Here is a 14,805-nt window from a genome sequence, read left to right on the forward strand (position 1 = left end):
TGCCTTGGCCCTGGCCCAGAGACCCTTCTTCTGCCAGAGACCCTCAGATCTGTCCCACTCCTGCCCAGGCCCCCATAGGCACCCTTGATGCGAACGATGTAGAGCTGGCCATGCCCACCCAGTAGGCCATACACACTCTAGCCACGCCCACCCAGTAGGCCACACCCACCCTGGCCACACCCACCCGTCCCCCTGAGGGCAACTGCAATGCTGATGCGGCCCTCAATGAAATTGAGTTTGACACCCCTGTTCTAGGTGGTATATAACAAAGCAAGAAATACAGAAAAAAACACATATATATGCTACATATATCTCTAGGGCAGGGTGTCAAACTGCCAGCCCGCAGGCCGGATGCATCATGACAAAACCGCACCCACCCCATTGCTGGCAACGGAAAAAAAGTTGTGATACATCACAACACATCACGTGATGTTGTGAGTTTGACACCTGCTCTAGGGCAAGCAGAGCATAATGCAACCTGGGTGCTTAAATTGAGGAACTTTCCAACGCTCCTGAGATGTTCAGAACTGACTGACAGTCAGGTTTGGCAAAAGTATATCTGATACATTCTATTGCTACAGCATAGTAGACTTCTCATGTGACAAGCACCAATTTGAATTGAACCCAGAAGCCTAATGGTAACCTGTACAATGACTTGGGAAAAAGTGCTATTTTGTAGTCATGGGACCATCACCCAAAACAGTGTGTTTCCTGCATTCTGGACCAATCAACATCTTCCAGGTCATTTCTAAAAGCTGCCTTACATACACAAGCTGGTGTTGCAATAGTCCAAGTTAAATATCATCTGTAGCTTAAATATGTATTATGTAGTATATAACTACGCTAAGCACATAGATCTATAATAAAATATTGAAGCTGAAGAAATTTTACATTTTGAAATGGCTAAGCTGAAGTCCTGATTTTAACTCATTTGAAATTTTGTTCAGTGACCTAGATAGTCCAAAAATACCAACAGTTTGAAGCAATTTTGTAAAGAAAAATACCAAGGTATCTCAAGCCATGTAGGATTGTCTTAAGAAAAACTGGAAACATTTGATAAGTCATTTCCACTAAAGGTCATGCTATCAAGTTACTAAATCCAAAACTGCACATATGTTTTGCAGCAAAGTAAATGTTAATTCAGTATGGTCAATACACAGTACATTACAGTTTTTAATTTATTATTTAATAAGATTGTTTAACAAGAGTCACTTTACTAATAGAATTTAGATGAACATTTGTTCACTTTTTAGAGTCACAAACATTCTTATCAGTATACTTTATAATTTAAGAAATGTTTCCGCTTAATACTTTCCAAAGACATGTGAAGTAGACTAACAGTCCCAAAATTGAGGTTTCTGAAGTATAGAAAGGTGAACTAATTCAATCATTAATATGTATCTTAATTATAAGGAAGAAATTTCAGTAATATCTTGCATGTTTGGGTATTTGACAGTTAATTGTCAGCAGAAATTACATACAATCAAAACAAGCATATAAAATACTGAACCATCTCAGATTTAAATATCATTCAAATTATTTTCTGACTCCATATAAAAATGACCTTGTTTGTAGTCAGTGTGCAAATTACATAGCCCTAAATCTCAAGTTATACTTTTTGATTGTTGAAAGAATGCTTCCTATAAACCATAATGCAATATAACAATCTATGCTTGTAAGTATAATTTGCAGACTCATGTGTAAGGAAATACATTTTAAAGACTGAATATGTGGCATTTTTCATTGCTAACTTCAGGAATCAATAATAGAACAGAATAAAAAGTTGGAAGGGACTTTGCAGTTCTTCTGGTCCAACCCCCTGCTCAAGCAGGAGACACTATACCATTTTGAACAAATGGCTGTCCAATCTTGTCTTAAAAACTTTTGGAGGCAAACCAGTTCACTGATTGTTTTCATTGTCAGGGAAATTGCTCCTTTGTTTTAGATTGGATTTCTCTTTGATAAATTTCCATCCATTGCTTCTTGTCCTGCCTTCAGGTGCTTTGGATCAGGGCTTTTCAACCTTTTCACAGATTGTACCACTTTTAGGATATGGCAGTATTCGAGTACCACCAGTCACCTAGCAAGGTGTAAAAAACTTGACTAAAAAGGGGGGGGAGTGATAAAGTACAGGTAGTTCTCAACTTAACAGTTCGCTTAGTGACTGTTCAGAGTTACAACGGTAGTGAAAAAAGTGACTTATAACCATTTTTCACACTTATGACCATTGCAGCATCCCCAGGGTCAATCTACATTTGCATGCTTGGCAACTTGATTCATATAAATGATGGTCACAGTGTTCCAGGATCATGTGATCCCCTTTTGCAACCTTCTGACAAAGTCAGTGGGGAAACCAGATTCACTCCTTTTATATCATCTCTTTTCTCCTCCCTCTTTTATTTCGTCTCTTCTCTCCCCTCCTTCTCTTATATCCTCTCTTCTCTCCCGCCTTCTTTTATATCTTCTCTTCCCCCTTCTTATATCCTTCTCTAATATCCTCTCTTTTCTCCCGCCTTCTTTTATATCTTCTCTGCTCTTCCCCCTTCTTATATCCTCTCTTCTCTCCCCTCTTCTTTTATATCCTCTTTTTTTCTCTCCTTCTTTTATAGCCTCTCCTCTCTCCCCTCCTCCTTTTCTCTTCTGTGCACCTTCAGCTGATTCCTCTCAAGGCTGCGCTTCTCCATATATGTTTTGCAGTCCCCTCCTCTTTCCCCTGTTGTCTTTTTTTCTCTTCCTCTCCCGCCAAAACCTTTTATAGCCTCTCCTCTCTCCCCCCCTTGTCTCCTGTGTGCACTGGAAGCGCCGATCCTGGGGCTTCTGTCTCACCCCTGCAACCCTGCAGAAGCGCGCGGCGATCCTGGTTCCAGAAAGCCTTGAAAATCTGGCTCTAGTCTCAACCTGGGGTTGATATTTGTCATAATTAATGGCCCCTGTTTTGTTTTGTGGCATTGGTTAGTGGAGTATTTCACTCTAGGGTGCCTATTGATTTAATATTTCTTGCTGTTTTTTGTTTATTGTACGCCAGCCTAAATCAACTGGAGATAGACCAATGAATTTAAATGATTAAATGAAATAAGATTTTTTTTTACTTCAAGAGTTTATTATAATAATTTCCAAATATTACAAAGTTTTTCTAGCTACAGTTTATTGAAACAGTAGTGTGAAAGTAAATACAGTTTTGTATCTCTCAGAGCTGGAGTGGACCGGAGAAGTTGCTTGCCTTAGATGAATTGATTGATAGTTGTGAACCTACCCAAGTGAAGCATATGATGCAAGTGATTGAACCCCAGTTTCAACGAGATTTCATTTCCTTGCTCCCCAAAGAGGTGAGGATTCTTATTTAATATTGGGCTCTGGGTACTGTTTGACTATGTAATATATCATTTGCCACCCTTAAGCATTTCCTAACTAATTATAGTCCTCAATATTTTCAGCATAACAGTGCTAATTGGTGTTAAAAAAGTTTGGAAGGTGAACACTGCTATGATTTAATAATGTAGTTCTTAGCTTAAATAAATGCTTGCAAGACCAATGACTTTATTTCATTGACTAACTTACTGTATGTCCCAGGCTGCTTTGTTACATCATTTTTTTATTTGTAATTTTCTTGAAGCTTTACAACTGATTTAAAATTATTTAGATTAAATACTTTCTATCTTGTTAGCATTTAGCTTCCCAAAGTTGGATATTATCTTTCCTGGAGGGACTAGTTTCATTATGTATGACATAATCTCTTGTAGAGTTTGTTAGGATTCTCCTTGAATTAAGTAGACAGAGAAGCTATTTATTCAAGCATACAAATCTTTATTTGAATCTTAAACATAGACAAGTCTTATTCATTCATTTATTCAGTTTTTGTGGCCACCTATTCACACATCATTCTGATTAATTCACAAGGTTTAAATCCGTAGAACAGTTAAAACAAAATTCTTACAACCATGGAGGGGGGGGGGGCACGCAATTACAAAATATTCACCCATACTAAAGGGTACTACTCTTTATGCCTTACCTTACTGCCTGCAGAAAGAGCCTGATCTTCAGCACTTTCTTGAAGGCAGATAACATTGGGTTTGTGCAGATGTTGAGGGAAATGTTCCAGCGGACATATATACAATGAGAGAGACAACACCCTTCATGAGGTGACCCTGTTTAATATATGAGACCCAAAACATGCTGAGTTTATTGGATCTTACCAAATAGGCAGACATAATAGGATACAACCAGTCCTGCTTCTATATTATGAAGGACACGTTAGATAACAATTAGATCCTTGAATTGAATTCACAAGCCTACTGGTAACTAATACAACTTGTATGCAGATAGTCCTCAATTTACAACCATATTTGGGACCAGAATTTCAGTTGCTACGTGAGATTTTACGACTCTTTTGCCAAAGTTGTTAAGCAAATGACTGCAGGTATTAAGTGAATCATGCAGTCATTTAGCAAATCTGACTTCCCCCTTGACTTTGCTTGTCAGACGCCGGTTGCAAATGACACTGGGATGCTGCAACCATTGTAAATATATGCCACTTGTCAAGAGCCTGAATTTTGATCACGTGACCATGGGGATGTTGCAACGGTCGTGAGGAGCAGTTAGTCATTTTTTTCGATGCCGTCGTAACTTTAAACAGCTGCTAAACAAATAATTATTAGTCAAGGACTACCTGTTATAGTGTTACAGGAAGGTACCATCCTACAGCTGGCACCAACCCATACTGTAACAGTTGTACTTTCTGAGTGCTTTTCAAGGATAGTTTCCTGTTGAACATATTGTAGTGCTTTTAGTGGGAATGGACTGAGGGATGAGTGATCATGAGGAGGGCCTCCCAATCCTGGAAAGAGTGCAGTTGGCCCATCAGTTGAATATGTACAAAGACCTTCCTAACCAAAGAGGTCATCTGCTCCTTGAGCACAAAAGAAACACATACTGTGAGCTAGCTCTGATTGGGGAAGTGCCACCCAATCCACAGCTAAAGTTGGTAAATCCCCAGAAATATGTAAATCATTCTTGCCAGATTGAGCTTCTCTATAGTAAAAATAATTTTGCTTAAATATAAGACCCTGCTGTTATTTCTTCAAATCTTTTGCCTAAAAATTAAACATTCAGTTTATTTAAAATCCTTTCTCAAGAAGGGTGTCTACTGTGTCTTAGAAGAATATATCAATAAAGTTGTCACAGGGAATACATGTGCTAAGTATTAATTGCAAAGGAAAGATTAAGTGGACAAGTAGGTTTTAATTATTTCTTTTAGTTCACCATTTTTACAAAGAATGCTTTCCGTTACCTTTATGTTTCAATTAACTGGGTTTTTTTGCCAATTTGTGAAATTAGCGGAAAAAATGTCATCACTATTCTGTATAATTTTGCCTATGCTCCACTCTCCTTGCCCTTGGATCAAATGGAGCAGGCAGCTGTTCCTTCTCAGAGGAGATTGGCTGCCTATCAGCACCAGTGCTGGTCATTAGCCAATTCTCCCCTGTGTTTGTGCAAGCAGGCAGGCAGTGGTCGACCACCTCCCCCAATGTCTGAGGGGCTTGGGACAGCATTGTCCTCTGCCCCTGGTGCGCCTTCCCTGTCAGATGGTCCGAGCTCCAACTCCTCCTCCTCCTCTTCTGAACCTCCTCCTCTGAGGGGGCCATAACATTTCTGCAGATATTCCACAGGGAGGGAGCCACTACAGAGAAGGCCCTTCTTCATGGGTGCCACTAAATGGACCTCCTTAGGAGAAGGGACCCTAGCATTCCCTGCCTCCCCACTCTGTTAGGGAAACAATCTATTTGGGCTTTGGAGAAGAGCTTTCTGTGTGAGGTATACAGAATCTTACAGAAGTACAAGTAGTCCTCGATTTATAAGCATAACTGAGGCTAGAGTGATATTAAGACATTCTAGTCATTAAATGGGTCATGTGATCATACCTGATTTTATAATTTTTGTGGCAGTTGTAATTTGGATGTCGTGGTCATTAACCAAACATTGCAGTCATAAAGTGAACCCATTTTAGCTAATGAGCTTGTTTTGCCCAAAACCAGAGGTTTTGCTGATTTGCAGCAAACACACACACCCATTTTAATTGTAGTCACATGACCAGGGAACACTGTAAATAGCTGTAAATGTGTACCAGTGGCCAAGCACCCAAAATACAATCCTATTCCTGGGGGGGGGAGTGTAGGGAGCAGCCATTAGAACTTAAATTTGGGTCATTAGCCCTGAAGATGTCTGTTGCTACTTCAGTTGCTTAGCTACCAGTCGTAAGTCAAGGACCACCTGTACTGTTTTCTGTCTATCTGAATGTCAGTCCCATATTCTCTGCTTAGATTCTACAAGGATATTTTTCGTCCAACTGTCTTCAATAGAAATAGAAATACTTCTTGTCTTGCCTTCAGGTGCTTGTAAAGAGCCGTGGTGGCGCAGTGTTTAGAAGGCAGTACTGCAGGCTACTTCTGCGGGCTGCTGGCATTTTGGTAGTTCAAGTCTCACCACAGCTCAAGGTTAACTCAGCCTTCCATCCTTCCAAGGTTGATAAAATGAGGAGCCAGGTGTTTGGGGGCAATATGCTGACTCTGTAAACCGCTTAGAGAGGGCTGTAAAGCACTGTGAAGTATCATATCATTCTTTGCCTTTGGCTCAGATGAGTTATTATCAAAAACTTTGCTAAAATTGAGTAGATTATATTCCCAGTATTCCCCTTATTCTCTAAAAAAAAACTTGCCGTTCATTTTGGATCCATTTTTGTTATTTTATATCCAAAATGTAATTTTTAATGGCCCCTAACTCTGATTTTCTAAACCTGCCTGAGTTGAGAAGACAGGATTATGATTAGTTCAGAAATATTTTGAATTTGTTCTAAGTTACTCTCCTTGCACTTATATTTATCCCTTACAGTGGAAGTTTTTTGAGTCTTAGATTTTACAATTTTATTTTAGAACTACTACAATAAAGTAGATTTAGAACTACTACCTTATAATCAGTGGTGGGATTCAAATATGTGAATAACTGATTCTTTGTGTGGATGCCGTTTCCGGAAGTCCATTCTGGGCCTGGGCAACAAAAAATTAGCTACCGGTTCTGCCGAAGTGGTGCAAACTGGCCGAATCCCACCACTGCTTATAATTTGTCCTAATTTTCAGGATGATTGTTGTTTTCCATTTCTACGATTTGAGTGTAAAATATATTAGTTTTTTTCTTTTATATTTTTTCACTTATGAACTGTTTCTTTCCAATCATGTTCTCATTTTTTTCTTTATATAATTGCTTTGAATTAGGTTTTTAGCCTATTAAAATATCTTGAATGCTATTAAGGATATTTAGGACAATATGCACATTTTACACAGCATAAATGACCAAATTAAGAACTAAAGAAAATTGAAGTGCAGAACTATAAATATTTTGATTAAATCAAGCAGACCAAAATATATAATGCTTCCTTAAACAAATAAGGTCAATATGATATTGTTAGAGAGTTTCCAACGCCGAATCACCTCATAAATGAACTTGTCATTTATTTTCAGCAAAATAATTAGAATCACAGGTTATGCTGCAAGCCTGTTTTCCTCAGAAACCATTCTTATCAAATCCATTGCTTTAAATTAGGTCTTCAACTCTTCTTAGTGTTTATATAGAAATTCCACTTAAGATTCTCAGAAATTATAGTCTGTTCTACTATTTTATTTTTAACATAACCTGGTGATTTGAAATACATCAGTAGTACCAATAGAGGAGACTGCATGTAGTTCAGGGTTGAACTGTGGAGTCCTTGGTGCTTTCTGAGCATGGTTGGTTGCAGAAGTTTCATTACCCTCCTGGGTAACATCATCAGTGTGAATGAGTATGGATTTGCTCCCTGATTAATATTCAATTGCTTCCCCTACCAGTTTTGGTAGATATGTGTTGTTGTTTTTACCCCTTGGTAGTTCCTTGATTAAGGATAAGTGCATATGTGTTTTATCTGGTATTAATCTCTGCTTATCTGGATGTTGGCTGCTGAAGAGGATGTGTTCTGGTCTTTTGGTTTCCTTTTTTTGCTTTCTCACTGTCTCTCTTTAATGGAGAGTAAATATGGTTTATTTCTGTGTGTCTATTAATTTGTCTAAATCCCAATCTTCCAGGAATTCCTTAGCATTTTTGGATTTACCTTGGATGCTCACAGTTTCCCAATTGAAGCTATGGTTGAATGTAACTATGTGTTGTGAGATTAAGGAGTTTTCATATGTCTTCTGACAGCTAGTTGGTATTCATGGATACTCTGCTAGTTTTCTACTTCTCTGTGCCATTTGGTGGCTCTTACACTCCTTACACTATAGCATTAGCACTTATAACTATATGTTATAAATGGCTCCTGTTTTGTCTTCTTGGGCTGCTAGGTCATTTACTGAAGATATTTGGGAGGGGTTTATTTAATTTTTGTGCTACGGTGATGTGTTGTTGTAATTGTCTTTTGGTTGTTTCTGAGATGTTTTTGATGTATGGTAGTGTTATCCGTTTTCTAGCTTGTGTTAGTTGGATTATAATAGGTTGAGTGGTCAGGTACTCTTTGATAAAGTTGTAGGGGTATCTATTTTGTTGGAAGTTATCGTATCGGCAGTCTTTCCTTTTTCTGGTGTTCTGTGCTGCTGCAGTATAGCATTCTTATACAGATCATCTTGTGTGAGGATAGATTGTTGCTTAGTACTGGAGCACTTAGTTAATGTGGGTTATTTTTCAATAGAATTACATTTCTAATTTGCATTGTTTCCTCTGCTGATGAAGATATCCAGGAGTGCTAGTGTCTTGATATTTTTCCTCTTCCCTTGTTAAATTTATTACTTTGAAGATGTTGATTGTGTATCTTCTCTAGTTGTTTCTTTTTATTATGATGAAGGTGGTGTTTACATATCAGTTCCATAGTTTTGGCCACATGTGTGGCATTGCTATAGTTTTGAGACACTGAATTATAATCTCTGTTATGAGTCCTGAGTGTGGTGATCCAATGGGTATTCCTCTGTTTTGTTAATATATTTATTTATCAAAATGAAAGTAGGTAGTTAGGCAGAAGTTTATGAGATCCATGATTTCTAGGTATTTTGATCTTAGTGTATTTGGTTAGGTTGGGCATGTTGTGTAGTGCTGCTGCCATTAGTTCTGGATCTATGGACATATAAATGCTATGATGTTGAAAGTATAATTTCATGAGCGTCTATTTTTAGCTCTTTGATTTTCTGGAGGCACTATAATGGAGAGTTGAAACTATCCAAAGATATCCAAACTTGTTTATAAATTCTTTGGCAATGTTGTATGTTGGGATCCCTGGTAATATAATTAGACAAAGAAGTATGTCAGCTTGTGTATTTTTGGATGTCCATAGAAGAGTGGCAGAATGAGTCCACCGCTTTTCATCCACCACTGTTCTTTTTTTATTTGACTTTTCTTGGTTAGGTTGTTGAGGGTTCTCTTAATTGGTTTGTGCAGTGTTGGGTTGGTATTTACTGAGATGTAAGTTTCTTTGTCTTTCAGGAATTCTTTGGATTTTTGTATGCATTCTGTCCATGATAATCATAGTTGGCCTTTGTTTTCTGGGAGAATGTGATGGTTTGGTCCTTCTTCAGGTTTTTGAGGGTTGCTCTATCCTCTGCTTTGAATTGGCTCTGCTTCAGAATTCTTCTGATCTATGGTATGATTGTTGCCTTATGTTTTCTTGGATCTCTATAGTAAATCCTGTGGTGTTTAATGCTGCTGCTAAGACTGCAAAAAATTCTAATTGAGCACAAGATCACCTAGCTGGTTTTGTGTCTAATGTGGATCTCCTTTTTTATAGTCTGTTGGCTATAATTTGGCTCATGAGCAAGCTGGTTCGTGAGTGTCCTAGATCAATCTAAATCCAAAAACACTAGAGAATTCCTGAAAGCTTAGCATTCAGACAAATCAGCCATAAGTAGACACATAGAAATAAACCATATTTAGACATCATTCAAACAAGACAATACAAAAACTAAGAAGGAAACAAGAAATCATAACACATCAGATAATACCAGATAAGCTGGAATTTCCATCAGAGAAACAATCAAGCAGAAAACAATACTCTAATCAAAGAACTACCAACAACAAAACCACATCCTCACCAAAACTGGCAGGGCAAGCTACTGAATATTAATCCAGGTGCAAACCCTATTCATACTCATATTGAAGATGTTACCCAGCAGGGTAATGAAACATCCACAAGCAAACAGAGAGTACCAAGGACTCCACATCAGTAGTAGCAGTAGGTAGTATTTGTAGAAACCTCTCAAATTCAAGGATGTTTCTTGGCATTTTGGAGAAGTTGGCAAGATATAGGTATTATGCATGTTGTGTTTGTCATAATCATTCTTTATTGATTATATAAGTGAATATACAAGGCATAGTAAATTACCTAATTATTTCGATGAGTTTCAACTTCCACTTTTTTTAAAATTTTTGTAGCTGGCTCTATATGTGCTTTCTTTCCTGGATCCCAAGGACTTGCTGCAGGCAGCACAAACATGTCGATACTGGAGAATTCTGGCAGAAGACAATCTTCTATGGAGAGAGAAATGCAGAGAAGAAGGTAAAGTTAAAATTTTTAAGTTCTGAGAGTCATTGAAAAAATGTCTTTGGTTATGGAAAGATCATTATTTTGAATATTTATATTTCACCAAAAAACCAGTTCCAAATATATGTTAACTTGCTATGGTAAATCAAACAAGCCAATAAATATGAATTCTGGTATTCAAGGCTGGAATACTAGAATTCAACACTAGAATTCAACTGAGTGTTGCTGAACCTTTTTTTTTTTTGTAGATTCAAAAAAACCGAAAGAGATGTGCCTCATGTTCCTCCAGATCATATATAAAGCTTGAAAATGAGGAACAGCAGCTCAGTTATTATACAGGGAATAGTAAATATTTAATTAAAAAAGTTTAAATGAGACATTTGAAATAACAGAGGTAAATAAGGGTTGTAGTATAAGGCTTTATGATAAATTGAATGGAGGATAGAATAGTTTTGAGTTGCATGACAAATAGGTGAGACATCACTAAGAATGTTACACAATTGGCAGTAGTTTATCATTTTAGAAAGGGAGGGTAATGAAACATACAATTAACATCATTTTGGGTTTGCTTAAAATATATAGGAATTGATGAACCTTTACATATCAAGAGGAGAAAAGTAATAAAGCCAGGCTTTATTCATAGCCCATGGAAAAGTGCTTACATCAGGCAGCACAGAATTGATACTAACTGGCGGCGAGGTGAACTTAAATCTCCGAAGGTAACGAACCATTCTTGAATAGACTATTATATTATGAATATAGTAAAATCACATCTTAGTATTGGTCTGTTCTGATTATTTTCAATATTTAAGAATCTAACTTTGTTCAGATAATTTGCAAAAGTTCAGGTTCAGTATTTTGTATTATCTTTTCTCTCACGTTATAAGTATTACAGCTCAAAACAAATTTGTTACTTCTTGATATGCTGGCAGTTACATCCATTTTAATGCATACATGCAATTTAGCATATCATATACAAAAAGTATAAATGCTTCCATTTATATGTTAAATAATGGTGTTTGGAAGAAACCATCAGAGACATAAGTGGCAATTAGATGGTGAACCAATTGAACAGGTTAACACCTTTGTATATTTGGGCATAACTTTTTCCAAGACTGGATCTTGGGTCTGCCATCATCAGCGGAGTACATTTAGAGCAAAAGCCCATTTGAATTTACTGCTCAAACTAAAGAACCATAGTTACGCAGGGCCCCTAGCCCCATTAATCAAGGTTTATAAGGCTAAGGTTACCACAATGCTCTTGTATGGAGCAGAAATTTGGGGTCTTTACTCAACCACAGTACTAGAACAAACACAGTCCCAGCATTTGAGATGTATTTTGGGTGTAGATCCAAGAACATTTGCTGCAGCAGTTAGAGCTGAATTGGGAATTCATACAATCCATGCATTATCTAAAATTAGAGCTTATAACTACTGGTGCAAAGTTAATGAAATGAAGACTGATAGACTCCCTAAGTTATGCCTAATAGAGCAAATAAAACCACAATCACAAATCTCCTGGATCACCAAACTAACAAATTTTGTAAGAAGCTGTGGCCTTCCTGTCTCTTGCGTAACAGGAGAACAATCCAAAAAAAGAGTTGCCCAAAGAATTAAGGATATAGAAGCACAAACTGATATAGCTATCCTTGGTATGGTGGGTAACTTGAAATGGCTGAGTAAATACAAACATACTTTCCAAGTAGACAGTTATTTGAAGTTACAACTCCCAAAACATCTTAGGGAGATATTTATGTGAGCGAGATTCGAACAGCTTGTCACAATGGTCAGATATGGGAGATTTTATGTTATACACTACAATGAGCGTCTCTGCATTTTGGGGCGGCAGACGTAGAAGACCTGGCTCACATCCTATTTGACTGTTGCCTGTATAAGAGGGTGAGAGACAGGTATCTTGGTATGTATGTATGTATGTATGTATTTATTTATTTATTTGGATTTGTATACCGCCCTTTCCCGAAGGACTCAGGGCAGTTTACAGGGAATTAAAACAAGAAATACAAAAATTAAAAACAATTAAAAAGATTATAATAGTCCCTGAGAGAATAAAAACCCAAATTAAAATTAAAATTAAAGTTAAAATTCTCAGCCTGGGCCAGAGAGCTCGAAGAGCCAGGTCTTCAGGTCCCGGCAGAATGAAAGGAGGTCAGGGGCAGTCCTCAACTCTACAGGCAGCTGGTTCCAGAGGGCAGGCGCACCCACTGAGAAGGCCCTCCCCCTGGGCGTTACCCGCCGGCAATCTTTATATACCAAAGGAATGACCCATTGTTGTTGTTAGCTGCGAAGTCGTGTCCGACCCATCGCGACCCTATGGACAACATTCCTCCAGGCCTTCCTGTCCTCTACCATCTTCTGGAGTCCATTTAAGCTCACGCCTACTGCTTCAGTGACTCCATCCAGCCACCTCATTCTCTGTCGTCCCCTTCTTCTATTGCCCTCGATCTTTCCCAGCATTAGGCTCTTCTCCAGTGAGTCCTTCCTTCTCATTAGGTGGCCAAAGTATTTGAGTTTTAGCTTCAGGATCTGGCCTTCTAAAGAGCAGTCAGGATTGATCTCCTCTAGGACTGACCGGTTTGATCGCCTTGCAGTCCAAGGGACTCGCAGGAGTCTTCTCCAGCACCATAGTTCAAAGGCCTCAATTCTTTGGCGCTCAGCCTTTCTTATGGTCCAACTTTCACTGCCATACATTGCAACTGGGAAGACCATAGCCTTGACTATACGCACTTTTGTTGACAGGGTGATGTCTCTGCTTTTTAGTGTGCTGTCTAGATTTGCCATGGCTTTCCTCCCCAGGAGCAAGCGTCTTTTAATTTCTTGGCTACAGTCCCCATCTGCAGTGATCTTGGAGCCCAGGAAAATAAAATCTGTCACTACTTCCATTTCTTCCCCATCTATTTGCCAGGAATTGAGAGGGCCAGATGCCATGATCTTGGTTTTCTTAATGTTAAGTTTCAACCCAAGTTTTGCACTCTCCTTCTTCACCCGCAACAAGAGGCTTTTTAGTTCTTCTTCACTTTCTGCCATTAGAGTGGTATCACCTGCGTATCTTAGGTTGTTGATATTTCTTCCGGCAATCTTAATTCCAACTTTTGATTCATCTAGCCCTGCCTTTCTCATGATGTGCTCTGCATATAAGTTAAATAGGCAGGGCGACAGTATACAGCCTTGCCGGACTCCTTTCCCAATTTTGAACCAATCAGTGGTTCCGTGTCCAGTTCTCACTGTTGCTTCTTGACCCGCATATAGGTTTCTCAAGAGACAAATAAGATGGTCTGGTACTCCCATCTCTTTAAGAACTTGCCAGAGTTTGTTATGATCCACACAATCAAAGGCTTTAGCATAGTCAATGAAGCAGAAGTAGATGTTTTTCTGGAACTCCCTAGCTTTCTCCATGATCCAGCGTATGTTGGCAATTTGATCTCTAGTTCCTCTGCCTCTTCGAAATCCTGCCTGTACTTCTGGTAGTTCTCGATCCACATACTGCTGAAGTCTAGCTTGTAGGATCCCCATATCAAAATAACTTACCTTATGTCTGGCCAGAACTTGAAAACAACATTTAACGTAGCACAGTACCCAAACAAAATGGTTCGGTTGAGATTGCATATGTGGGACTGATTGGGGGAGATTGCAAGGGCGACTCCAAAATATAATTTTATCATATTTTAATCTATATCTTAAATTATTGTACACTATTACAACTTCGTTTTAGATTGTATTTTATTATCATTTCATTTTAAATCGTATTTTATTCTAATTCCATTTTAAATTGTATTTTATCAAATTCCATTTTAAATTGCTTTTATCAAATTTTAGTAACAATTTGTTGCTGGAACTTTGCACTTTATATGGCCCAAGGGCTAATCAATAAAGACTTTTTAAAATAATTTTCACAGTCAACAAAAATTGAATTTAAAAGTGAGCTGTGTTCAGTTTTCAATGTTAATTATTGAGAAATTCAAGTTAGAAATTATAATAGGTAAAACTGTTCAGGGCACATCAATTTTTTTGAATAATAGAATCTTGTCTATACCTTACTGGTCTCTCTGGCTTTTCTTCCTTCCAGAGGCTCCCTAACAGGAATAATATCCTACATTAAGAGATACTTGCTTTTTTAGGGATTTCTACAATTATCAAATATTTCTAAAAACAAGGCAAATTATAGCATGCAAGATATAACAAATCATCAGTTGCAATGGTATTATCATTTTGTGTAGTATGCAAACAGTTAAAGGTGCTCT

General features: G+C 38.0%; 1 protein-coding gene across 3 annotated transcripts in view; it reads left to right on the forward strand.

The window, feature by feature from the left end:
* FBXW7 (F-box and WD repeat domain containing 7) overlaps positions 1–14,805 on the forward strand; it is a 123,394-nt gene that overhangs the window by 90,703 nt on the left and 17,886 nt on the right. For all 3 annotated transcript variants that reach the window (XM_081332827.1, XM_081332829.1, XM_081332828.1), the window contains 3 exons: positions 3,192–3,326; positions 10,438–10,561; positions 11,129–11,265. In XM_081332827.1, coding sequence (XP_081188953.1) covers positions 3,192–3,326; positions 10,438–10,561; positions 11,129–11,265 — 396 coding nt within the window. The remainder of the gene's footprint in view (positions 1–3,191; positions 3,327–10,437; positions 10,562–11,128; positions 11,266–14,805) is intronic.

Source organism: Vipera berus (genome assembly GCF_964194415.1).
Source record: "Vipera berus genome assembly, chromosome: 7".
Taxonomy (NCBI): domain Eukaryota; kingdom Metazoa; phylum Chordata; class Lepidosauria; order Squamata; family Viperidae; genus Vipera; species Vipera berus.